Source organism: Capra hircus, chromosome 2 (genome assembly GCF_001704415.2).
Source record: "Capra hircus breed San Clemente chromosome 2, ASM170441v1, whole genome shotgun sequence".
Lineage (NCBI taxonomy): Eukaryota > Metazoa > Chordata > Mammalia > Artiodactyla > Bovidae > Capra > Capra hircus.
This window is the reverse complement of record NC_030809.1, coordinates 25192869-25219426: the sequence shown is the minus strand read 5'-3', so window position 1 is coordinate 25219426 and position 26558 is coordinate 25192869. Positions and strand designations below refer to the sequence as shown.

Below are 26558 nucleotides of genomic sequence, written 5' to 3'. Positions count from 1 at the left end.
ATTTCCTTCTCCAATGCATGAAAGTGAAAAGTGAAAGTGAATTCGCTCAGTCTTGTCCGACTCGTAGCGACCCCATGGAATGCAGCCTACCGGGCTCCTCCGTCCGTGGAATTTTCTAGGCAGGAAGGGGGACCCCTTCCAGAGCCCGAAACTCGGTTCTTGTCTAACACTAGGAAATGAATTGTTCGAGGAGACACATGTGCTGACAAAGCAAGAGGTTTAATTGGGAAAGGGCACCCGGGTGGAGAGCCCAGGTAGGGGAACCCAGGAGAACTGCTCTGCTGTGTGGCTTGAAGTCTCAGGCTTTATGGTGATGGGATTAGTTTCTGGGTGGTCTTTGGCCAGTCACTCTAATTCAGAGTCTTTCCTGGTGGGGCAAGCATCGCTCAGCCAAGATGGATGCTAGCGAGAGGGATTCTGGGAAGTGGACGGACCCACGGTGTCTCCTTTCAACCTTGCCTGAACTTTTCTGTTTGGTGGTGGTTTATCAGGATCCTCTGTCGTAAAACAACTCATGCCTGGCCAGGGTGGATGGTTTCAATCAGTGTGCTTCCCCTAACAAGAGTACTGGAGTGGTTTGCCATTGCCTTCTCCGGTGGGAGGACTATTCCAACTATTTGGGGCAAAGGGTGGAGATTTCCAGGAATCCAGCTAAGTTAAGTTAAGTCGCTCAGTCGTGTCCAAATCTTTGCGACCCCATGGACTGTAGCCCACCAGGCTCCTCCGTCCATGGGATTCTCCAGGCAAGAATACTGGAGTGGGTTGACATTTCCTTCTCCAGGGGATCTTCCCAACCCATGGATTTTCCCAACCCAGGGATTGAACCCAGGTCTCCTGTATTAGAGGCAGACGCTTTAACCTCTGAGCCACCTACCGCCCACTTTTTGGTCTTTTGATGGTGACTTTGGACTATCCTGGAACCTCTGGGTGTGTCATTTAGCTTGCTGATTGAGGAGAAAGGTCTAATCAAAGTTGACTTGTCTGCCATCTTGGACCCATTTAATTCTAATCTGTTTATGTTGTGTCCTCAGGCTATGTCATTCTTTAGAAAGTTGTGCCCTACCACCACCCCCCACCACCCTTCTTTCCCTTTTCAAAACCACCGGTCTCTGAGGATTGTAGAATTCACATGCAAAAATTTACAAATGAGTCCAAAAGCTCTAAAAACTGTGAGGTGTACTCTTAATCTAAAACGACATTCCCAAAGTGTTTACTGAGCACTCACTACACACTGGGAAAACTTTTCCATAGAAAAGTAAACAGTGAAGATAAATTCCAGGAATAGAATGTGGTTTAGTAATAGATTACGCTTTAGTCCATAAAACCTGAGTTGAATCCTTCTTCTGGCACTTGGAGACTTGGGTTCGATCCCTGGATCAGGAAGATCCCCTGGAGAAGGAAATGGCAACCCACTCCAGTATTCTTGCCTGGAAACTCCCATGGACAGAGAAGTCTGGTAGGCTACAGTCCATGGAGTCTCAAAGAGTCAGACATGATTGAGCGACTTCACTTTCACTCTCTGGCACTTAGTTGTGTGGCTTTGGTTAGTTTTCCCAGCTCTGAGCCTCAGTTTTCTCATCTGTAAAGTGGGAGTATATGGCAACCCACTCCAGTATTCTTGCCTAGAGAACTCCATGGAAAGAGGAGCCCAGTGGGTTACAATCCACTGGGTTGCAAAGAGTTGGACACAACTGAGTGACTAACACTTTCACTTTACTATTTGGTGGTGGTTTATTGCTGCTGCTGCTGCTGCTAAGTCACTTCAGGCATGTCCAACTCTGTGAGACCCCATAGATGGCAGCCCACCAGGCTCCCGGGTCCCTGAGATTCTCCAGGCAAGAACATTGGAGTGGGTTGTCATTTCCTTCTCCAGTGCATGGAAGTGAAAAGTGAAAGTGAAGTCACTCAATCATGTCCGACCCTCAGCGACCCCATGGACTGCAGCCTTCCAGGCTCTTCTGTCCATGGGATTCTCCAGGCAAGAATAGTGAAGTGGGTTTCCATTTCCTTCTGCAGGGGATCTTCCTGACCCAGTAATCAAACCCAGGTCTCTTGCATTGCTGGCAGATTCTTTACTGACTCAACTATGAGGGAAGCCCCTAACTCTTTATTATTTATTATAGTCTAAATGGTCCTATGGGGGCTTCCCTGGTGGCTCGGACAGTAAAGTGTCTGCCTGCAATGCAAGAGACCTCGGTTTGATCCCTGGGTTGGGAAGATCCCTGGAGAAGGAAATGGCAATCCACTCCAGTACTCTTGCCTGGAAAATCCCATGGATGGAGGAGCCTGGTAGGCTACAGTCCATGTAGTCACAAAGAGATGGACACAACTGAGCGACTATGTATATATAGTCTAAATGGTCCTACTAGACCCCACCTCTCCCAAGACAATCCTTGTACTCAAGCCTCTCCTACAGTTAGGGGAAGCATACTGACTGAACCGGCCCATCCTGGCCAGGCCCTTTAGTAACCATTTGTATGAGTTGTTTTATGACAGAAGATCTTGGTAAGGAATACGGAACTAATAAGCCACCACCAACCGGAAGAGTTCGGGAAAGGTCTAAAGGAGACACCGCGTGTCCGTCCACTTCCCAGAATCCCTCTCGCTAGCATCCATCTTGGCTGAGCGATGCTTGCGCCATCAGGAAAGACTCTGAATTAGAATGATTGGCCAAAGACTACCCAGAAACTAATCCCATCGCCATAAAACCCGAGACTGCGAGCCATGTGGCAGAGCAGTTCTCCTGGGTTCCCTTACCCTACTGCTCTCCACCTGGGAGCCCTTTTCCAATAAAATCTCTTGGTTTGTCAGCACATGTCTCCTCGGACAATTCTGCGTGTTAGACAAGAGCACACTCTTGGGGCCCTAAAGGAGGGCCTCCCCCTTCCTACAACACTACCAGGTTGTTCCTTTCCCAGTGGTTTGTCCAATACTCCAAGCTTTGGTGGCCTCAAGGCCTTTACAAGTGCAGTGTCCTCTATCTGGACTGCTGTTTCTCCTGATCTGGATCAAATGGGCTCCTCTTCTTCCTGGTCTCTGCACCAAGACCCTCTTCTTGGAGGTGACCATCTTACCTGCACGTCTGCCTCCTGCCCCAACCACCTTGCACTTCTCCAAGGCATTTGTCGCTCACTAAAAATACAGATTTATTTGATTTTTAAAAAATAGCTGTCCCTTGTGGCTCAGATGGTAAAGAATCTGCCTGCAATGCAGGAGACCCAAGTTCAATCCCTGGGTCAGGAAGATCCCCTGGAGGAGGGCATGGCTACCCACTCCAGTGTTCTTGCCTGGAGAATCCCCTTGGATAGAGGAGCCTAAGTGAAGTCGCTCAGTCATGGCCGACTCTTTGCGATCCCATGGACTGCAGCCTACCAGGCTCCTCCATCCATGAGATTTTTCCAAGCAAGAGTACTGGAGTGGGTTGCCATTACCTTCTCCAGAATTTGGTCCCAGTGGCTGTAAATGACCACAGCAGATGGAAGAGGAGCCTTCTGCTTCTAGGACTGAACATCTCTTTGTGTGACACAGCCTGATTGGGCCAGCAGTTCTGTGTCTCTTCTGTAAATTAAGTAGAAAATGGTTATTTGCCAAGAATTTTATTGCTCTCTCAGCCACCTTGATCTTGCTTGCCAGACAGGACTGGGAAGAAGAGCAGAAACGCAGACACAAGGGAGACCACGTCATCCTTGAAGGCTACATCCGAAAGACTTCCTAGCTTGAACTGACAACTGGATAAACAAGGTCGGTGTTGTGCAGGTGTGCCTCCCTAGTCATGTGTGCAACCAAATACTTAGCAGCTTTACATGGGGGCTACCAGGAAACCCCAGGCTTCAGCTGCAGACTGAAGACAGAAGGATTGAATTGCACTTTCCTTGCAAGCTGGTCAGCTGGGCCTAATTTGACTGTTGGCTTTCTCTGTGAGGAAGTGCAGTGTCTCGAGAGGATTCAGGAGGGAGAAGGCAAAATCAAGGTCGACAGGCAGGTTGTTTTCTTTGCTCTTCTCCTGAGATATCTAAAGCCCGCGCTGGTGCGGGGAGAAGTCAACTTCTCCAGATCCTTCAACACCTTGTTCTCCTTGGGTCTCAAGTGTCTAAAGGCAGAGTGGGGAAAAAAACAAAAGCTGGTGGGAGGGGCAAGCACCATCTTTCTTAATGAGGAACACCAAGAAAGAAAGAATCAGTGTTCCTCTCCACGCATCTAGGTGTTCCCCAGTTGCCAAATCACAAGGGCAAGGGCAGGGAGGCGGAGGGATGACTCGGAATCCACTCGAAACCCACTCGGTTGGTTCTTGAGCAATGTCGCAGAAGTTTGGGGCTGTGGGGAGATGCGACATCACGCAGAATTTGGCAAGAACTCAAAAAATGTTCTCTAGCGGGGCTCGAGCTCCCTGCCAGAAGTGGGTAAAAGCAGAGACTAGAGGCTGGATGCGGGGAGTTGAGGGGGGGGGAGTGGATGGTGGTGGTGGAAAATCTCACCTCTCTTTGAGATCAATAGTGAACAGGAAGGTCCCTAAGCGATCGGCCAGTGCGCGCCAAGTGGACTCACGCAGATCCACACGTGCGCGGCCGCTCCCCATTAGGTGGCACTTATGCACCAGCCGACAGGGGTGGGGACACCTGTACCTTTTCGCCCAGTTTCGAGCCTGCCGGACGCCAGAGATCACCCGAGTCCGCGCGGGCCCGCCGGAAGGAAAGGAGCCGGGACGTGCCCTGCGCAAGGTGGAGGCGAACACCTGGGCGTCCGCGCGCGGGGGGCGGGCGCTAGGACCCGAGCGGCGCACCTGTTGGCTGGCGCCCCGGGCTCCGCCCGCCCGCCAGCCACCCCGAGCGCCCGGCCCGGCGCGGGCGAGGGCGGGAGGGAAGGCGCGAGCAGAGGGCACCGGGCGGTGGCGGCGGCGGCGGCTCCGGGAGCACCATGGCTGAGCTGCTCTGGAGCCTGCAGGATTCCCAGCTCGTCGCCCGCTTCCAGCGCCGCTGCGGGCTCTTCCCCGCGCCGGATGAAGGCCCCAGCGAGAACGGCGCGGGCCCCGCGGACGGCGAGGCGCGGACGCCCGAGCTCGGGCATCTCCCCGCCGCCAAAGGCAAGGGCGCCGGGGAGCCGGCCAATGGGCTGCGGAGACTGGCGGCCCCGCAGGTAACCACGGGCCAGGTGTTCGCAGAGGGGGGAGGTGAAAGGGGCAGATCGCTCTGCAGCCTGCGTAGGTCCAGCCGACCCCGCGACGCGGCAAGGGGCTTCCGGCGATTCTTGCCGAGCCGAGAGGGCCGCGTCGCCGGTGGTGACCCGGCTGTCCGCGCGGTGAGTCCCACCCCTAGGATGACACCCTCTAACGCTGCCAGGTGACAACTAGGTCTGTTAAGACTTCAGATGGGCCCTGAGCTAAAGCTATTTAGAGATTTTTTTAAAAGAGTCTCTTTAGAGATTTTCTGCCGTCCTAAGTATATGTTCATGTATATTCTTCCAAATGTATGAGAGTTACATAATTGAAAAGAGGAGCGGAGATGTCATTGTCATTTTCGGGAGAGGCTTCTCTGGGGAGAAATTCCGACAACTCCCCCCTCCCTCACTGTGAGTTTCCGCGCCATCCCCTTTGTTTGATCCACACTAAGATGGTGCAGTAGAACTCCGCTTGCTCCTCACCGTCCTGCACCACCGGCTCTCCAGACAGAATTGCGGGTTTAAATACTGCTGCTGGAGAGATTTACCAACCCCACCGCCTACTAACAGTGCTGTTGTCCAGACAGCGCGCTTCGCTCCCACCTTCCCCTAGAGTCTTCGGGTCCCGAAGGCTTGGTGGGTCTCTTTTTAGCCGACACCAAGTGACTCTGAACAGATGCTGTCAGGAGGGAGGCTCACGACACTGTCCTTCAGGCTGCACAGTGTGGTTATACAATCCACCGCGGCTTTGGGAAGCCAGCGCATCGGCGCAGTGCACAAGGACTCCAGGCGCGAGAGACGAGACAGGCTGCAGATGCCAACGTGCCAGGGCGCAGGGCTGCCCTCTGGGAGGGCGGACTCCGGGCAGCAGTGAGACACCTTGGGCCCGGACAGCGTCTGTGCCCTTCCCGCAGGGGAGGTGGAAAGTGACAAAGGAAAAGGGAAACGATGGATTACAACTCTTTGATGGGGGTGGTGGTCTTGGTGGTGGAGGAGGAAACCAGGCGTTTTTTCTTCCTAGAAGTTTTGATGACAGGAAGGTGGCATGTATTTATGTGTAGATTTCTAGATCTAGTAACTGAGGAATTATGAAGAACCTGGCTTTCACGGGGAATGGAATACCGTGGGCGTTAAATGGTAGGATTTAATTAGAGGGTGGGGGTGGGCGGTGGGTTCCACTCCAGAGAAATCTTCCTCCGCGATATTTTTTCTCCTTTTGTGTTTCCTTCTCCATCCCACAGGACACCCAGAAACTTTTAGAGACCTTCGAGAGCCCCTGCCCCTTTCCTCTTGCTTTCTCTTTAAAATGGTGCAGAGAGGAGAGATTAAGAACCTGCCTCATTCCTGAAACGCTGTCTGGCATTTTCTGGACACACAGTTTATATCCACAGGTAGATGCATGGGCTGCTCCCTGTTGCTCTCTCCTCTAGCATGTACTCTGTTTCTTTAGTCCAGGGAGCTGAGGAAGAGCACAGTTTTCCACTAGTATTTCTCAAACTGTTTCAAACCTTACCCTTAGTCATTTAACTTTCAGATCTGGAAAAGAAACCTCCTGCCCTTTAAAAGCAAGAGGAGCAGGTTTTCTTGTAGAAAGGAGTTATCTTGATCCTTTCAGTGAAGGAAATGAAAGGGTCATCCCCTTTCTTTCCTCTTTTAAAACAGTTTTTTTAATTGGAGTAAAATTGCTTCACAGTGCTGTGTACCGCAAAGTGAATCAGCTATATGTATACTTAGATCCCCAATCCCCTTTCCATCCTACACAGGACCTCACTCACTATAGATCATGTAAGAGGGTTAAAAATCCGTGATAGGAAATCCCCACATGCAATGGGCAAAAAAATGAGAGCACTTGATAAATAATGGGATAATGTTTTTAAAGGTGGGTTGATATCAAGTGACTTGGGAAGATTCATATTTTGCAAGTACAGGTGGAGTTCCCAAAGCAAGATGATTGCATACTTGCCCTCAGATAATTGATAGGACCTTAAAGGGACAGCGGACAAAACTCTCCAATTAGCTACTCTTCCCCTTGGCCTCTGCCTGGCTTGTGGCTTGTCTGAACTGCCTGTCCATCCTCTGAGTAAACTCCCACTCATCCTTCAGTTTCAAAGGTCAGTTCCTCAGGAGACACTTTCACTCACTCTCCAATCTCCCTCCTCTTTTTATAGATTCTCTTTTCTTAGCAGTTTTTATCACAGCCTTTATCACGTGGGTTAGCCTACCACTTTGTGGCTGATTATTGCTAGCCTCTTCCAGGGGATGATAAGCTCTAAGAATGCAGGAAACTTGTCTACAGTGCTTATTATTTGCTCCTCATGACCTGGTGCCTGAGAGCTCAGTGAATTTTATAAATAAGTGAATGCAGATTGCAATATAAAATTGCCCTTTAAAAGCTAAACAAGGAGGTTTTTTTTTTTTTTGCAGAGAAGTATCTTCTTACTGCTTGGGTGTTCAGTGAACCAAATGGTAGGGTTTCCCCCTCCCATCCAACACTCTTCACTCGCTATATCATGACAAAGAGACTGTTCAACATTCAAGATAAGAAACTGAAGATTTTCAAAAACTGAAGTATAAATATTGAAAATCAAATTTTTCCACATAATCTAGAAGTCAGGCAGCACCAAGGAATTGATTTAAGATATATCAGACAACAGAGAAGTTGTTTTCTTCGCTGAGTGGCTTTGTTGTTGTTTAGTTGCTATGTTGTGTCTGACCTTTTGTGACCCCATGGACTATATGGAGCCTTCTAGGCTCCTCTGTCCATGGGATTTCCTAGGCAAGAATACTGGAGTGGCTTGCCATTTCCACCTCCAGGGAATCTTCCCAATCTAGGGATCAAACCTGCAGCTGGCTGATTTTCTACCCCTGAGCCATCTGGGAAGCCCCTGAGTGACTTCAGATAGTAAAGGTCTAATTTTTTCTTACCTTTCATGCTTTCTGTATTTCTTGTAGTGCTTATAAAGCAGGGACAAGTAGGAAAATGGAGAAGGGCTTCCTTTACACATTCTTATAACACCACACACTTCTAGCTTAAAGATTAACTACATCATTTACAAACCAGGCTGGGCTGAACTTGCACAAAGCTGTCATGGTATAAATTAGACTGGACCTCATAGATTTCCCAAGTGGACCTATGTGTCACAGACAGAAAAAGTTTGAGTCCTAAAGAGTTAAATGCTTTGTTGAGGACTTTCCTGATATTACACACTCAGATCCGTGACTTACGTTTAAACTTCTTTCTACATGTGCACCTTCCTGGGAAACCAGCTCGAGGCCTTATTCTGTCTGCATCATGGAGGACGTGTGAGGTATTGGGACTGTTCTCGGTCAGGGTAGAGACTTAATGGAAAGAGGAGCAATTGCTCTTGGTTTGTAAAGGTAACTGGTTTGCAAGGGTAACCAGAGGGGGACATTCTTGGAAGTCACCAGGAGCACTAGGCAGGGGTCTTTGGACCCAACTAAGTGGGGGACAAAGGCCTGGACAGAATTATGTTTATTTGTCCTGGAGTAAAGCCAACCTTGAATACAATGGTATTTTGATTTCTGTCCTCTTTGCTTGCTCAATACAGTTGCATCAAGTTAGATTTTGTAGTGCCTTTCCCATTGTTACGTTAGACTGCGGTTAATGTTTCCAAATTGCACTGTGCTCGATAAATACTATTTGATAAGTAGGTTATTTTTAGAAGTCTTTGCACTCCATCCGCATTTTCCTCTTAAAATTTTTGGGGTCCTCCAAGACTGTCAATCTATAAAACCCCACCCTTAATGTTATTGGCTTGTTAAAGTGCAAAGGACCAGGGTCTAGCTCTGTGCTGATGTCATTTTGAACTTCTCTAGGCCTCTGTTGGGAAAAGGCAATGACACCCCACTCCAGTACTTTTGCCTGGAAAATCCCATGGACGGAGGAGCCTGGTGGGCTGCAGTCCATGGGGTCTTGAAGAGTCGGACACGACTGAGCGACTTCACTTTCACTTTTCACTTTCATGCATTGGAGAAGGAAATGGCGACCCACTCCAGTGTTCTTGCCTGGAGAATCCCAGGGACAGGGAAGCCTGATGGGCTGCCGTCTATGGGGTCGCACAGAGTCGGACACAACTGAAGCGACATAGCAGCAGCAGGCCTCTGTTGTCCATCCTCAAAATGAATAGAGTGGAATAGAACCTTGGGTTTCCAACTGTGGTTATACATTACAGTCAGTTAGAGAAGCTTTAAAAACAAAACAAACAGGGATTTCCTTGGTGGTTCAGCAGCTAAGACTCCGTACTGCTAATGTAGGGCATCCAGGTTTGGTCTCTGGTCAGGGAACTAGATCCCACATGCCGCAATTAACACCTGATGCAGTTAAATAAAAAATTAAAAAACAAACAAGCAAAAAACCAATCTCCAGGATCCAGGTCAGAAGTAGGGCCCCAGTGTATGTGTGCTCAGTTGCCAAGTCCTGTCTGACTCTTTGTGACTCCATAGACTGTAGCCCGCCAGGCTCCTCTGTGCATGGGATTTGCTAGACAAGAATACTGGAGTGGGTTACCATTTCTTACTTCAGGGGATCTTCCCAGACCAAGGATCGAACCTGTGTCTCCTGCATCTTGTACATTGGCAGGTGGATTTTTTACCACCGAGCCACCTGTGAAGCCCAGGGCCCCAGAGAAGCTGGCAAACAGAAGTAGGAAGCTCTGAATCTCTTTCCCTGGGACCCACCTCCCTTAGTGTGTTTAGGACAAGGGTAGTGATGGCTGGAAGCAGCAGTCATGGTGTCTATTGACATTTTGACTTGATTATATCTGAACTGTCCAACGATCAGCCTTCAAGCCTTGATTATCTTTAGCTGGATGCTCAGGTTGGAAATGGCAAAATAAGCCTCTGTGAAAAGGTACATTTGATCATTTTTTTTTCCTAGTTGCAGATACGGTTCAGGTGCAAAAATATGAGAAAAAATACCAAGAAAAAGTTAAACCCATGTCCATTATACCACTGCTGAAAGATAAGCACCTGGTAAATGTTCAGCCTGAATTTTAATGGCTATATATTGCTCCATAGCATGGATTTACTATAATTTAGTCCACCTCTTGGTAAGCCTTTAGTTTCTTTCTAATTTCTGCTTTAAAAATATTATTTTTGTGTGTGTAGCCTGCAGGCTCCTCTGTCCCTGGGATTATCCAGGCAAGAATACTGGAGTTTTGCCATTTCCTTCTCCAGAGGATCTTCCCCACCAGGGATCCAACCCATGTCTCCTGCAGCTTCTGCATTACAGGCAGATTCTTTACTGCTGAGCCACTGGGGAAGCCCCACATATCTTGGTAGTCTTGTTTTTATTTATTTATTTTAAAAAATATTTATTATTTATTTGGCTGAATCGAGTCTTGGTTACGACACACAGGCTCTTTCATTGTGGTACATGGGTTCAGTTGCTCCAAAGCATGTGGGGTCTTAGTTCCCCAACCAGTAATTGAACCCACCCACGTTCCCTGCACTGCAAGGCAGATTCTTTACCACTGGACCACCAGGGAAGTCCCAATAGTCGTTTCTAAACTGAGATATAACTGACACAACTTACTAGTTTCAAGTATGCAACATGATTCAATATTTCTATATATTGTAATGTGATCACCACAGTAAGTCTAGCTAACATCCATCTCCATACAGAGTTACAGTTCTTTTTCTTATGATCCGGACTTTTAAGATCTGCTCTTTCAGCAGTTTTCAAATAGACAATACAGTATTAACTATAGTTATCATGCTGTTCATTACATCTTCATGACTTATTTATTTTTTAACTGGATGTTTGTATCTTCTGACCATCTTCATCTTTTGCTCATTGCTGTCCTCCACCCCCCACCTCTGCGTGCATGTGCGTGCATGCTCAGTCGTGTCCGACTCTGTGACCCTATGGACTGTAGCCTGCCAGGCACCCCTGTCCAGGGGATTCTCCAGGCAAGAATACTGGAGTGGGTAGCCATTTCCTTCTCCTGGGAATCTTTCCAACCCTGGGATCAAACCGACACGTCCTGTATCTCCTTGCATTGGCAGGCAGATTCTTTATCATGGAGCCATGTGGGAAGCCCCACCCTCATTCTGGCAACCATCAACTTGTTGTCTGTATTTGTGAGTTGTTTGTTGTTGTTTAGATTCCACATATAAGTGAGATCATACATTATTTATCTTCATCGGAATTATTTCACTTAGCATAATGCCCTCAAGGCTTCCCAGGTTTCCTTTGCCATGCAGAAGCCTTTTAATTTAATGTAGTCTAACTTGTTTCTTTGCTTTTGTTGCTTCCACTTTGGGTGTCAAATCCAAAAAATCATTGCCAAGACTGATGTCAGTCTTTGATTGCTTTCTTAATTTAAATTTCCAGGCTTGTAATTGCTGGGTAGAAATATGTATATATTATGGCTTTCAATAAGTATTACCAACTTGTCATGCAGAAAGGGTGGAGGGATACATAGCTATGAGTGCAGCTTTTCGTACACCCTCACCAGTCTTAGATATTAACAGTCTCTTTACTCTTTGGAGAAAATAGGCCATCTCTGCTTCTGTCTCAGGCTTTGCTTCCTTGATTGCCAGCTAACATTTATTGATCAGCTACTGTGTTTCTAGGACAGTTCTCAGCCTTAAAGGTACAAGATACAGGAAATTTAGTTCCTGCCCTGGGAAAGCCACCAAGAAAATAATGCAATGCAGCAAATACTAGAATTCAAGGAGAAATAGGTGGTCAGGGAGACGAGAGCAGGAGTCATGGTGATCTCTATCGGGGAAACCATGATGTCTTGAATCAAGGCTTAAAGAGCAGTAGGTAGCAAATAGTTGAAAATATGAGACTCCGTTTTTCTTACATGGAAATCTCATGTAATGAAACATAAAGACACATTACTATTATTTTCGGTGAGTAGTGATAAGTTCATCTTGGCATAAAAAGAGTCCCAGCAGGAGACAGATGGTTTACTGATAAGGGGTCACTGAAACTCTTAAAAATGATTACATGGCAGCTTTTATGTTATATATGGTAGTGGTGGTTTAGTTACTCAGTAGGTCCAACTCTTTGCCCGCCACGCGCCGCCCCCCCCCCCCCCCCCCCGCTCCGCCCATGGATTGTAGCCTGCCAGGCTCCCCTGTCCATGGAATTTTCCAGGCAAGAATACTGGAATGGGTTGCCATTTCCTTCTGTAGGGGATCTTCCTGTCTCTCGGATCAAACCTGGGTCTCCTGCATTGCAAGTGGATTTTTTACCAACTGAGCCACCATATTTTACTGCAATTTACAAAAAAAAAAGAAAGAAAGAAATGAAGGAATGGAGAAAGAAAGGAAACATAGGCTCTACTCCAGGGGGAGAAATCATAACTTCCCTCTCCTTAAGTGTGGGCTGCACATAGTGACTTCCTTCTGAAGAGTACAGTATGGAAAGAGGGAGGGGGGGGGGAAAAGAGTTATTTTGCAGTGTAAAACCTGACAATGCCACCTCAGCCAGATGATCCAGGCTGATGTCAACAGTGATGAGTGAGTCATGTTGATGTGTGTGCTCTTGGTGTGCGTTGACATGATAATCTCTTGATCCATGTTGAAAATGGCACTTCACCTCTGTGACCTTCTTCCCCCAAAGTGAAGTGAAAGTGAAGTCGCTCAGTCATGTCCGACTCTTCGCGACCCCATGGACTGTAGCCTACCAGGCTCCTCCCTCCATGGGATTCTCCTGGCAAGAATACTGGAGTGGATTGCCATTTCCTTCTCCAGGGGATCTTCCCAACCCAGGGATCGAACCAGAGTCTCCCGCATTCCAGGCAGACACTTTAACCTCTGAGCCACCAGGGAAGCCAGACTCTTCCCCCAAACTCTCATTCTAATCATGAGAAAGACACCATGCAAATCCCAGTTGAGGGACATTCTACAAAACACCTGTCCTTTTCAACACTGTCAAGGTCATCAATCATAAGGGATGTCTGAGAAACAGTCACAGCCAAGAGGAACCTAAGGCAATAGACGAAGAAGTGTAATTATGGAGTCGTGGATGGGACCTTGGAACAGAACAAAAAAAACATTCGGTAAAAACTAAGGACATCTGAGTAAAATATGGATCTTGGTTAAAAATAGCACATTAGTATTTTAACCAGTGTATCATATTGGTACGATGTTTAAAGATGAGGAAACAGGCTGCAGGGACTTCCCTAAAGGTCCAGTGGCTAAGACTCCACATTCCCAGTGCCCGGGTTCCATCCCTGGTCAGGGAACTAGAGGCCACATACCACAAGTAAGAAGTTGACACGCAACAACTAAAGATCCTGCGTGCTGTAACTAAGACCTGGCACAGCAAAATGAATACATATTAAAAAGAAAAAACAGGCTGCAGAGTATATGGGAAGAATGTAGAATATGTGGGACCTTTTAAAGGGGGAATGAATGAGCAGCTGAAGAAGTTCAAAGATGGGACCCTTTACAAAGCTGTAGGAAGAGCTGGGAAAAATCAGCATGGGATGATGAAGTGTCCTGAAACAGACAACTTTAGCCTAAAAAGCGATGGCATTCTGGTATCCTCAGAGCCAAGGAGAGCTTAGCATCAGAGAGGCCCCTGACCGAAATGAGCCCTTTAGTGGAGAAACAGCCACAACCGGGCAGGAGCTGAAAGGGAAGCTTATTTCTAACTTCTCTGTATGCCTTCTCCTATCCCAACAGTTGCCTCTCTCCCTCCAAATGCAGCCAGAAGCCAGGGAGCCTGGGCTGATGCAATTCAAGGTCAGCCCCACCCTGGAGAAACATGGAGAGTGGATCTGGAAGGACAAATGAAGATTATCCAGTTGTGTAAAGAAGTTGGTGTTATATTGGCTATAGTGTTGGGCCAGAGCCAGAGTTGAAGTGTGGCTTCCTGCAGAATGTGGACCTCATCCTACAGACAGGGAATAGCAAGTCGGTTTCATCCCATGTGCCAAATCAGAATTTTCAACTCAGACTTGGTGTTGAGAAAGGTTCTTGGGGTGTCACTGTGCTTCCTGAGAAAGAGTGTGAGGTTGAATGGTGATGCCTGTGTGGGGAACTGAGGGACCTAGTGCTGAAGCATTGAAGAAATGATGATGTCATCCCTTGTGTGCAGAATCTTGAAAGAAAGGATACAAATGAACTTATTTACGAAACAGAAACAGACTCACAAACTTACAGAATGAACTTATGGTTGCCAGGGGGTAAGAATGGGGGAAGAGATAGTTAAGGGAGTTTGGGATTGACTTTTACACAGTGCTGTATTTAAAATGAATCACCAGGAAGGTCCCACTGTATATAGCCCAGGGCACTCTGCTCAGTATGCAGCGGGAAGGGAGGGGATTTTAGGGGAGATTGCTCATTTGCTCAGTCGTGTCCTATGCTTTGCAACCCCATGTCTGTAGCTCACCAGGCTGCTCTTTCCATGGGATTTTTCAGGCAGGAATACTGGAGCGAGTTGCCATTTCCTTCTCTACAGGATCTTCCCCACCCAGGGATCGAACACTTGTCTCTTGCATCTCCTGCATTGGCAGACAGATTCTTTACCACTGCACCACCTGGGAAATCCTAAGCAGGGAGGAGAATGGATACAAGGATATGTATGACTGAATCCCTTTGCTGTGTGCTTGAAATTATCACAACATTGTTAGCTTTGTATACATTTTTTTTTTTTTAAGAAATGGTGATGTTATAGTCAAACAGCATCAAACATGAGACTAACATAAAATCAAGCCTTAGTATCTGTTTTGGGTCCTTGGTGATACTTTGAGTGTCTTCTGCACCTAAAAATGCCTTAGGAGGAAAGAGAGCACAAGTGGTTTTAAGATGCAAGTTGCCATGTTTTGAATCATGGGACCCCATCATTACAGCTGAAAGCTGGTTGGGTCAGCGATCAGCCCTAAGTCAAAGGCAGCCTGTTTAGGCTGGTCAGTATTTTATGATGTAACCCCACATGGGAATTTCACCCAACTGGGATACTGCATCATGGAGGGTGACTAAGGGAACCAATTTAGTGGCTCCCTTAGGGAGTCTGAATGGAAGACCCAGAGGTAGGGACATAAATGGTAGAGTGGTGATGGACTTCAGAAAGAAAGAGGAGGTCGTAAGCAGAAGTCTCATGACAGAGAAAGCAGTAGGAAGGCAGAGAGTCCGCAGCAATGGGTGGTAGAAGCAGCAGGAGTCTTGAAGGGTAGACTCCACTTCTGAAGCGGGGAGGACTGCTGACTTTCAGGACAGAGTGGCTTAGGGTGAGGCCGACATGGTCTGTGTCCTTGTTATTGTTCAGTTGCTCAGTCATGTCCAGCTCTTTGCCACCCCATGGACTGTAACACACCAGGCTTCGCTGTCCTTCACAATTTCCTGGAGTTTGCTCAAACTCATGTCCATTGAGTTGGTGATGCCATCCAACCATCTAATCCTCTGACATCCCCTTCTCCTCCTGCCTTCAATCTTTAACAGCATCAGGGTCTTCTCCAGTGGTTTGGCTCTTCACATTAGGTGGCCAAAGTATTGGAGCTTCAGCCTTAGCATCAGTCCCTCCAATGGATATTCAGGATTGATATCCTTTAGGATTGACAGGTTTGATCTCCTTGCAGTCCAAAAGACTCTCAAGAGTCTTCTCCAACACCACAGTTCAAAAGCATCAATTCTTTGGCACTCAACCGTCTTTATTGTCCAACTCTCACATCCATACATGATGAAAAAAACCCATAGCTTTGACTAGATGGACCTTTGTTGGCAAAGTAATGTCTCTGCTTTTTAATACGCTATCTAGGCTTGTCAGAGCTTTTCTTCCAAGGAACAAGCATCTTTTAATCTCATGGCTGCAGTCACCGTCTGCAGTGATTTTGGAGCCCAAGAACTGGAGGGGACCTGAGTGGGTCTCCACTTGCAGCCAGAACATGCTGGTCTCTGGTGCTCTGAAGACTTGCACATAATCACAATTAAATCATTAGTTCCAGCATTTTTTGTGAAGTTGGAACTGGGGTAGTGGGGAAAGGGGAGAAGAGGCCAGGTTTCTCTTCCTCACCTGTACATTCTCAAGCTAACATGCACCTGGAACCTGTTAATCTGTCAACAGGGACCTGGCACTCCCTGTTGAACGAAGCATGTAACTGTGCTGAGCGCAACCTTTTCTTTCTTGGCAGAAATGTGATGTCTCCTGTCAGAACTGGGGTCATTTGGTCCCTGACCACTCTGTCTGACTGTGTCCTCCTTTAAGCTTAATGGTGTTTTTAAGTGTTAGCGCCTTCCTTTTTATCCAGGAAACTGATGAAGGATTTTGATTAATGAATAACTTTTTTTTTTTTAATTGGTTTGCTTTCTTCTGTTGGACACTGTGAAGGGAATTCAGGTATCAGTAGAAGTTAATGATGGTGAAAACACCTGCCAACTTTAAAAATGTGATTAGGTGACTTTTAGGAAGGCTTTTGATAGCAAGTCTAATCTAATTTTAACTTTTGACTTATAATTAAGAGGTTGAAACTTCCCAATTTTAAAAGCACTTTTGCTTCTGTGGGTACAGTTAATGATTAAATCTTCTGTTGTCCTGATAAGAATTATGTCTCGAGCAATGGCATTTTTCTTGCATTTCATTTGGTACATAGTTTTCCTGGAAGAAAATAATACTGTCACCGTTTCCTGGCAACACATTTGGAAGGCTCCTTTCTCTGTTAGAAAGCTATGGAAATACTAAAATTGGGGCATACACTGGTTGTTATAATCTGGCTTGCCTGGTGAGATATTTTCTACATATTAAAAAAATGAAAAAGTGAAAGTGTTAGTCGCTTAGTTGTGTCCGACTTTTTTTGACCCCATGGACTGTAGCCCGCCAGATTCCTCCTCTGTCCATGGAATTCTCCAGGTAACAATACTGGAGTGTGTAGCCATTCCCTTCTCCAGGACATCTTCCTGACCCAGGGATCAAACCTGGGTCTCCTGCACTGCAGGCAGATTCTTTACCATCTGAGCCACTATTAAGAAAATGAAATACTGAAAAATCCGGCAAGACTGTGATTCACATTTTTTTTCCTCTTGACTCTGACTTGAAGCAGTGTAGGCTAATTAGCAAAGTGTTTTGAAAACAAAGAAAGAATCCTTGGGCGTGCACCAGGGTGGATGGCAGTAGGGAAAGAGGTGAACCACCTGAGATCTTGAGAGCAGGGTTAGGAATTTTGGGAATGGGGAGTACTGGTGTCTTGGAACCATTTAGAAATACTGCCTCTAGTCCCTCAAATGCTAAGTGGCAGTTTTATACCTCTTTGTTTAATAAAACAAAATGAAACAAAACACCGGATTCATTCTTGCTTTTTTGTTAATGCTGTGTATTTAGCAATCATGCCTGCAGGAGAAACTTGATCTCTGGGTATGTTTTGATTTTGCCAAGTGGCAAAAACTTTGTTCTCACAGCATTTTATGGGAAACAGCTCATCAAAGCAGGGACTGAGGAGGGGAGGAGTTCATGATCCTGCAAAGAGGGCTTCTGAGGGTAGAATGTTGGCAGCTGAAAAAGGGTGTGTTAATCTCTCAGTTGTGTCCCACTCCTTGGGACCCAATGGACTGTGCCTGCCAGGCTCCTCTGTCCATGGAATTCTCCAGGAAAGAATACTGGAGTGGGTGGCCATTCCCTTCTCCAGGGGATCTTCGTGACCCAGGGATCAAACCTGGGTCTCCAGCATCGCAGGCAGATTCATTACCCTCTGAGTCACCAGGGCAGCTGAGAGGCCAGGGCTTAATTGATGGGGAAAGGACATAGGTGAACTTTTTTTGTTTTTGCAGTTAAAATAAAAATCCTGTCTTGATATGATAGGTGACTTAAAAGGTGGCGGTGAAGTAGAACTTCAAAGATTTTGTTAAAAGCATGATAGGTGAAAGGAGGCTCTATTAGAAGTTGGTTTTCTCCTTTCTGAATCTTGACCTGATTTTTTTCAACCAGGAAGCTATTAGATACTTTGAAATTAATGTTTATGCTTTTCCACTATTAAAGGAATGAATGTTCATGTTAGAAATAGTGGAAGACACCAAAAAGTATAATGAAGAAAACAAAATCCTGTCATAATTCTGCAACCCAGAGAAAAATATTAACGTTTTAAAGTAGTACTTCCCTTTATCTCTGGAAAACATAGAATATTTACGTAATTAACATCCTGTGAAGGTATAACACTGAGATCAGTTTCTGTCACTCATATCATGAGTGTTTCCCCAGATCACTGGATAGTCTTTATATGATTTAATGTTTGTATTATAGTTTATCAGATGATTGTAACTTAGATTTTTAAAGCATTTTCTTAACTATGCATTTTGATTGTTTCATTGTTTATCTTTGTACTTCAACTGGAGTTTAAATATTTAATTGTTTCTGGAGAACTGGAAGAAAAGCTTATTTCAGAGCTCTTCACACCAACTGCCAAATTGCTTTTTGGAAAATGTATCTCAGTTATTGTTCTGAACAGCAATCCAAGACTGCTAGCCTATTGTCAGCATTTATTATCTTTTTTGCATTTTCTTTTTCTTTATTATAATATACTGTGTGCATGCTCAGTTGTGTGACTCTTTGGGACCCCATGGACTGTAGCCTGCCAAGCTCCTCTGTCCACGGGATTTCCCAGGCAAGAATACTGGAGTGGATTGCCATGTCTTCCTCCAAGGGAACTCACAGACCCAGGGACTGAACCCCCATCTCCTGCATCTCCTTCACTGGCAGGCAAATTCTTTACCTCTGAACCACTTGGGAAGCCCTTATTAAATACAACTTCAGTATAAGTGCAGTATAACTTCAGTATAATAAATGTAAATACGACTATATATCTGGATTCCAGTAACTATTGCCCAGATGAAAATATAGAGCATTCCAGAACCTCAAAAAGCTCCCCTGGACTTCCCTGGTGGTCCAGTGCCTAAGACTTTGAGCTCCCAAAGTCAGGGGCCTCAATTTTGATCCCTGATCAGGGAACTAGATCCCACATGCCGCAACTAAAATCTAGCACAGCCAAGTAGTTAGAATGCTTTTTAAAAAATACCACTCTCACCCCCAGATAACCACTGATTTCCCCCCATCACCAGAGCATAGCCTCACCTCCTCCTGAACTTCATATAAATGAATCATATAAGCTGTACGTTTTTCATGCCCATTGGCATGCATTGCAGGAACATACAATAGTGTGTTTATATGTTCTACTGTCTATCGACACTTAGGTTTCTATGAATAAAGGACAGCATCAAGTATTATCTTTAAAGCATTGTTAAGTTTTATTTTGAAATAAAACTTTTGAAAGTTTGTAAAAATAATATAAAACATTCCTATATACTCTTGACCAGTATTCTCCTAATGTTAACATCATATGTAACCACAATACAATTATCAAAATGAGGAAATAGTATGTAATCTATGAGCCTTATTCAGTTTTCATTAATTGCTCTACTAATCCCTTTTTGCTATTCTAGGATCTTATACAAAGCCAAAAGTTGTGTGTAATTGGTATGCCTGTTTAGTTCAACCTGGACGTTCTTCAGTCTGCCTTTTCTGACCTTGACTGTTGAAGAGTCCAAGCCAGTTATTTTGTACAGTATTCCTCAACCTGGGTTTGTCTGATGTTTTCCCATGATTCCATTCGGGTTCTATAATTTTAGCTGGAATGCCACAAGCAAGATATTATAGGATGCACATGATGTGGATTTGTTCCATTCCTAGTAATTTTAACTTCACAGATCTTTTAAGCTGCTTCAGTGATGTCTTCCATAAATGTTTTTCTCTTTGTAATTAATAAGTATCTTATAGGGCACTATTTTGAGGCATTATAAATATCTTTTTTTTCTGTATACTTTCATCCTCTAATTTTGTCATTCATTTTAAAAAGTAATCTGCCAAACTGATAGCAGATGAAAGCATCTCATTATTTTGGTTTTGTATTTCTTTTTATCTCTAGTGAGGTTGAGTAATTTTCTTTTGTTTAGCAGATACTTGTGTTATTTTCTTGAATGGTCTGGTTTTATACTGTATCCACTTTTCCACTGTGATTTTTATGATTTTAATGATTTTAATGATTTCCTTACTGGGTTTTGATGGTCTCCTCAGTTTATCCATTGTGTATTAAGATCTTCCACTGAACATCAGCTAACATAATCTCACAACTAATGGATTTCTAATTTTTCCTTGTAAAAAAGAAAATATTTGGAGCCTGAAAGAGTGAAGGATGATGGGGGTTGGGGGTGATAGCTCCCTTCCAGACACAGGGTTTACATAAGTCGTGCCTGGCCCCCAGGTCCTTCTGCCTACTCCCTCCCAGTCAGGTCTATCATTCACAGCCTGAGACATGTTTGTGATAATTCAGTAGCCTTGGGCAGGGGCTGAAGATTCTGTAAGAGTTAAAGCATTTATCCTCTGGCAACTCTGAGCCAAGAAGGCAATGTATGCATAGAGGATGTTCCCCTCACTTTATAATATTATGACTGCATAGCAGGGAAACAAATCTGTTCTGTTGTGCAGAGGGTGGCAGACAATTCAGAGTCCTCCCTGCTTTGGGTCTCCCTCTTCTGCATGGTTCCTTGAGGAGGCTTCAGAACAGCCGTCTTGCCACGGTCATTTACAACACACATATCCTCAAACAGAAAGAATGGAATGAATATTCCCAATATTTATTTAGTAGTATATTCTGGCATAATGATTGCTTTTGGAGAAGCAGGACTATCATCTGTTGATCACTTAATTTTGCTTCCATCTCAACCCTCTCACCAGTTCAGTTCAGTCGCTCAGTCATGTCTGACTCTTTGCAATCCCATGGACTGCAGCACGCCAGGCTTCCCTGTCCAACTCCCGGAGCTTGCTCAAAATCATATCCATCGAGTCGGTGATGCCATCCAACCAACTCATCCTCTGTTGTCCCCTTCTCCTCCTGCCCTCAATCTTTCCCAGCATCAGGGTCTTTTGAAATGATTCAGCTCTTCGCATCAGGTGGCCAAAGTATTGGAGTTTCAGCTTCAACATCAGTCCTTCCAATGAACACCCAAGACTGATCTCCTTTAGGATGGACTGGTTGGATCTCCTTGGAGTCCAAGGGACTCTCAAGAGTCTTCTCCAACACCACAGTTCAAAAGCATCAATTCTTCGGTGCTCAGCTTTCTTTATAGTCCAACTCTCACATCAATACATGATCACAGGAAAAACTGTAGCCTTGACTAGACGGACCTTTGTTGGCAAAGTAATATCTCTGCTTTTTCATATGCTGTCTAGGTTGGTCATAACTTTCCTTCCAAGGAGTAAGCATCTTTTAATTTCATGGCTGCAGTCACCATCTGCAGTGATTTTGGAGCCCAGAAAAATAAAGTCAGCCACTGTTTCCACTGTTTCCCCATCTATTTCCCATGAAGTGATGGGACCGGATGCCATGATCTTAGTTTTCTGAATGTTGAGCTTTAACCCAACTTTTTCACTCTCCTCTTTCACTTTCATCAAGAGGCTCTTTAGTTCTTCACTTTCTGCCATAAGGGTGGTGTTATCTGCATATCCGAGGTTATTGATATTTCTCCTGGCAATCTTGATTCCAGCTTGTGCTTCCTCCAGCCCAGCGTTTCTCATGATGTACTCTGCATATAAGTTAAATAAGTAGGGAAGAGGATGTTTGCTATGACCAGTGCATTCTCTTGGCCTACAGTCTACGGAGTTGCAAAGAGTTGGACGTGATTTAATGACTAAACACCAACAAACATTACCATGCAGCCTGCAGTTGCACTCCTGGACATTTTTCCCAGAGGCAGGAGAACGTATGCATACAAAAATCTGCACATGATCGTTCATGGCAGCTTTATAATAACCCCCAAACTGGGAACCGCCAAAATGTCCCTCAGCAGACAGTGGCTCAGCAAACTGTGGTCCATCCATACCATGGAACACTACTCAGCTGTTAAAGGGAATGAGCGATTGATAGACCCAACAACTTGGATAGATCCCAAGGGCATTATGCTGAGTAAAAATGCCAGTCTCAGAAGGTCATATATTGCATGATTCCATTTATCTATTTCTGAAATGACACAAGTATAAAGAGGGAAAACAGATTAATGATTGCCAGGGATTAAGAACAGAGGGGCATGACTATAAAAGGGTTGTAACGAGGGTTATCTTTGTGGTAATGAGGGATATCTTTATGGTGATGGAAAAACTTTATAACTTGATGACAGTAGTGCTTAGTGAATCTACATGTGTGGTAAATTGTTATAACTCTACACATTGCACCAATGTTCGATTCCTGGTTTTGTTTTTTTAAAAGAGGAGCATTTTCTACAGTATATTTTACTCATGAGATCCACATACTTTCTTGACTCCAGACAGAAATATTAATAATTAACTAGCCTCTACAAGTAGAAAGATTACTGATTTTGATTATGTAATCATGTGAGATGTAATTATGTGAAATGTAACCTCTGTGAGGAAATGGGTGAAGGCTATACAGGAGCTTGCTTACTACCTTTTTGCTATTGCTTGTGAATCTACAGTTTAAAAATCAATACTGCCTTGTAAAAATGGGTCCCGGATACTCTAATTGCAGGCACTCCACACACACACACTTCCCTGGTGGCTCAGTGGTAAAGAATCCGTTTGCCAGACAGAAGATGCAGGAGACCTGAATTCGATCCCTGGGTGGGGAAGATCCCTTGGAGAAGGAAATGGCAACCCATTCCAGTGTTCTTGCCTGGGAAATCTCATGGATAGAGTAGCCTGAGCTATAGTGCATGGCGGGGGGGTGGGGGGGGTGGCGGGGGGGTGCAGCAGTCTCAAAGAGACAGACATGACTTAGAAACTGAAAACCCAGTGTGCAACCTTGGGGAGACCTTCCCCTGAGGGCCCTCTGTTTCCAGAACTGGGGTGGTTGGAAACCTCCTCACTGGCCTCACCTATCTACCGAGGATGAACACAGGGAAATGTTTGAGGGTCACAAAAAGCACGTTTGCCCTTAACTTTTATTCGACTGATAGGTTTTATAACTGCAGGATTTTTACATTAAAAAATGTTGTTGGTTTCTGTTTTTTACATCAGTTCAACTTGATGCTACTACAAGCAGGTCAAATTCGCACATCATTTGTCTGCCCTCAGTGGTCGTTTTTTATGTCTACAAACAGGCTGAAAATCTTCACCCCTTCCTTACCCAGGACAGAACATCTGCATTCAGCCTGCCTAGAGTCTCACACCCTTGTCTTTCTTGAACCACGTGACATCTTGAAAGAGTTATCTGAGATCTGTGCTCCATTTCTACTATTTCACCTATTTTTCCCCCCTGTGGCATAGCTCTAGCTGAAATACACTAGTGTATTTAGTGTATACACTAAAATGAAGAGATTATTCACCATAAGATGATGTTTAAGGTTTACTTTGCTGCTGCTGCGTTACTTCAGTCGTGTCCGACTCTGTGCGACCCCATAGATGGTAGCCTACCAGGCTCCTCTGTCCCTGGGATTCTCTAGGCAAGAACACTGGAGTGGGTTGCCATTTCCTTCTCGAGTGCATGAGAGTGAAATTGCTCAGTCGTATCCGACTCTTTGCGACCTCATGGATGGCAGCCTACCAGGCTCCTCTGCCCATGGGAGTATCCAGGCAAGAGTACTGGAGTGGTTTGCCAGAGGTTTACTTCGCCTGTGTGTAATTTCATTGAGGATAGTTGACCAATTTTAAATTAAAAATTGTAAAAGAGAAACTTCCAGGGTGGTCCAGTGGCTAAGACTGCAAGCTCTCAGTGGGGGCCCAGTTTCATCCCTAGTTAGGGAACTCAATCCCACATGCCACAGCTAAGACCCAGTGTAGCCAAATAACTAAATATATTTTAAAAAAAATTATAAAAGAGAGCATTCTCTCTGATACACATAAAAGGCAGTGGGGATTTCTCTTTATTTCAACTGCACTCCAAATTTCAAGAGGCTATGGCTTCCCATGGCTCAGCTGGTTCAAGAACCGGCCTGCCAGTGGAGGAGGTACAGGAGACACAGTTTTGATCCCTGGGTTGAGAAGACCCCCTGAAATAGCAAACAGCAACTTGTTCCAATATTCTTGCCTGGGAAATCTTACGGACAGAGAGCCTGGTAGGCTACAGTCCATAGGGTTGCAAAGAGCTGGACACGACTGAGCACAGCACCGTTGAAGCTATGGCAATGGGTTAGCTGAAAAGAAACTCACAAGTTCATATTTTAATGGCTGCTTTTCCTGCTCTCAAGGTTAACAATATACTCTGCAAGTGGTAGGCCCCCTTCACCCCTGTTTGTTAGATTTATGTTTTTCTCCCACAGGTAGATTTTTTTTTTTTTAATGTATGTTTCTTTGGCTGTTCCCGATCTTAGTTGTGCTATGTGAGATATAGTTCCCTTACTAAGGATCAAACCCAGGGCCCCTGCATCAGGAGCATGGAGTCTTAGCCACTGGACCACCAGGGAAGTCCCTCCCACAAGTAGTTTTTTACCAGAAAGTGTTTATCAAATATCTAATTGTAAAAGGTTTTTTCAGCTGTCTTCTACAAAAGGAAAAACTTAATCACAATATTGAAAGGGTATCTCAAATTTATTAAAATTCCATATATTTCTAGACATGGAAACATCCATGATATATGGTTCAACTCGTCCTCCCCCCCCAAAAAAAGAGCAAATATAAAAAATATTTATGACCCAATTTTAAAAACTGTATAAGTTCATGTTTGAACAACTTTTTAAAGGGTCTGTAGGGATGAAGCAAATCTTACCAGTGGTTTTCTCTGGGAATTTGGAACTGTTCTCTTATTCATGCTTTTCTGTATTTTCTGCATAGTTTTGTTTGCTCTAGAAGGTAGTGGTTTTATGTTTAGATAAGATTAAAGCATTGTTGTTTTATAGAAAAAAGTCTTAGGCCATTTTGTACTTTTGAGGAATATTAGTTACTAAGATTACTAACATTACTCCATGTAAGAATTCTTTTTAAAAAATTACCACTGGCATTTTTGTAAGAGAGTCTCAAATATCAGCTGTATTGGTCATGATCTATACCTGAGGAAATATTATTAAATCATGTGGCTTACATGAAAGCCTTCTTAAAAACAATATGGCTCCCTCCATGTATGCATAAGAACCCTGAGTGAAATTACAGAACACCTTTTCCTTGTCTGTCCGAACAACCATGTGAAATTCCAAGAGCTTTAAATACATAATGTTCTTCTGAACTATTGGAAATAATAATGCAATTAAAGATTTTGGCCAGCAAAGGATCTCTTTTCTTGGCCCAAAATGTTTTATTAGACAGCTCAGGAAGGTCTTAAGAAAAGCAGATGTTGTCTGTTGTCACCCCCCACCCTTCAAGCAACCTTTGGCAAGGATTTTTTGTTTCTTTATAAGATCTTTGGAAGATCTCTTCTTACTGTTGTAGATCCAAATGATTGTAAGTGGTTTTTAGCTTGTTTGGGCTTCCCTGGTGTCTCAGAGGGTAAAGAATCCTCCTGTAATGCAGGAGATGCAGGTTTGATCCATGGGTCAGGAAAATCCCCTGGAGAAGGAAATGGCAACCCACTCTGGTATTTTTGCTTGGGAGATCCCATGGACAGAGGAGCCTGGTGGGCAACAGTCCATGGGGTTACAAAGAATAAGACTTTCATTTTCGCTTTTACTTTTTAGCTGGTTTAGCTTGTTAGTTACCTGATGGCAATATCTTGGACATATTTTGTGTTGGATCTTGGCTCCTCTTAATCTGATGACAGTGATTAAAGTAAAGGGATCTTAAAGTAGGATTGGACTTAGGGCATCTCAACTACCATTGCCGCATGTTTGATGTGGTTCTCAATTGAATAACTTAAGAATCCATCCATTTTTATTTTAAAATAAAACTTAGTGTTAGGTGCTCAGTCGTGTCAGACTCTTTGCAACCCCATGGACTGTAGCCTGCCAGGCTCCTCCATCCTTGGGATTTTCCAGGCAAGGATACTGGAGTGGGTTGCCATTTCCTTCTCCAGGGGATCTTCCCAACCCAGGGATAGAACTCGGGTCTCCTGCATTGCAGGCAGATTCTTTACCATCTGAGCCATGAGGGAAGGGCCTAATTACTAATTTCAAAAATTAAATGAATGATAGTTTTCTTTTCAAAAGTAATATTCTTCACTTTCCTAAAAAATAATTTGTGTGCATGCTTACTCAGTCATGTCTGACTCTTTGGGACGCTGTAGATTGTAGCCTGCCATGCTCCTCTGTCCATAGGATTTCCCAGACAAGAATACTGGAGTGAGTTGCCATTTCCTAATCTGAGGTATCTTCCCAGTCCAGGGATCGAACCCACATCTTCTGCATTGGTAGGTGGATTCTTTGCCACCTGAGAAGCCCAAAATAATTTGTAGATGAAGTCAGTTTTAACATAATTTTATTTGGAGTTGTATTAAATCTATGAGTTGATTTTAGGATAATTGGTATCTTTATAATACAGTCATCCCTAAACAAATTATGTCTAG

The 26558-nt window shown here is 44.7% G+C and overlaps 1 protein-coding gene across 1 annotated transcript in view; it reads left to right on the top strand.

Moving 5' to 3' along the window:
• The window catches only part of SGPP2 (sphingosine-1-phosphate phosphatase 2), a 155099-nt gene continuing 133382 nt past the window's right edge, over positions 4842-26558 (top strand). Inside the window, exon 1 of the mRNA XM_018058914.1 lies at positions 4842-5133. Within this exon, the coding sequence (XP_017914403.1) occupies positions 4915-5133 (219 nt within the window). The 5' untranslated portion in view covers positions 4842-4914. The remainder of the gene's footprint in view (positions 5134-26558) is intronic.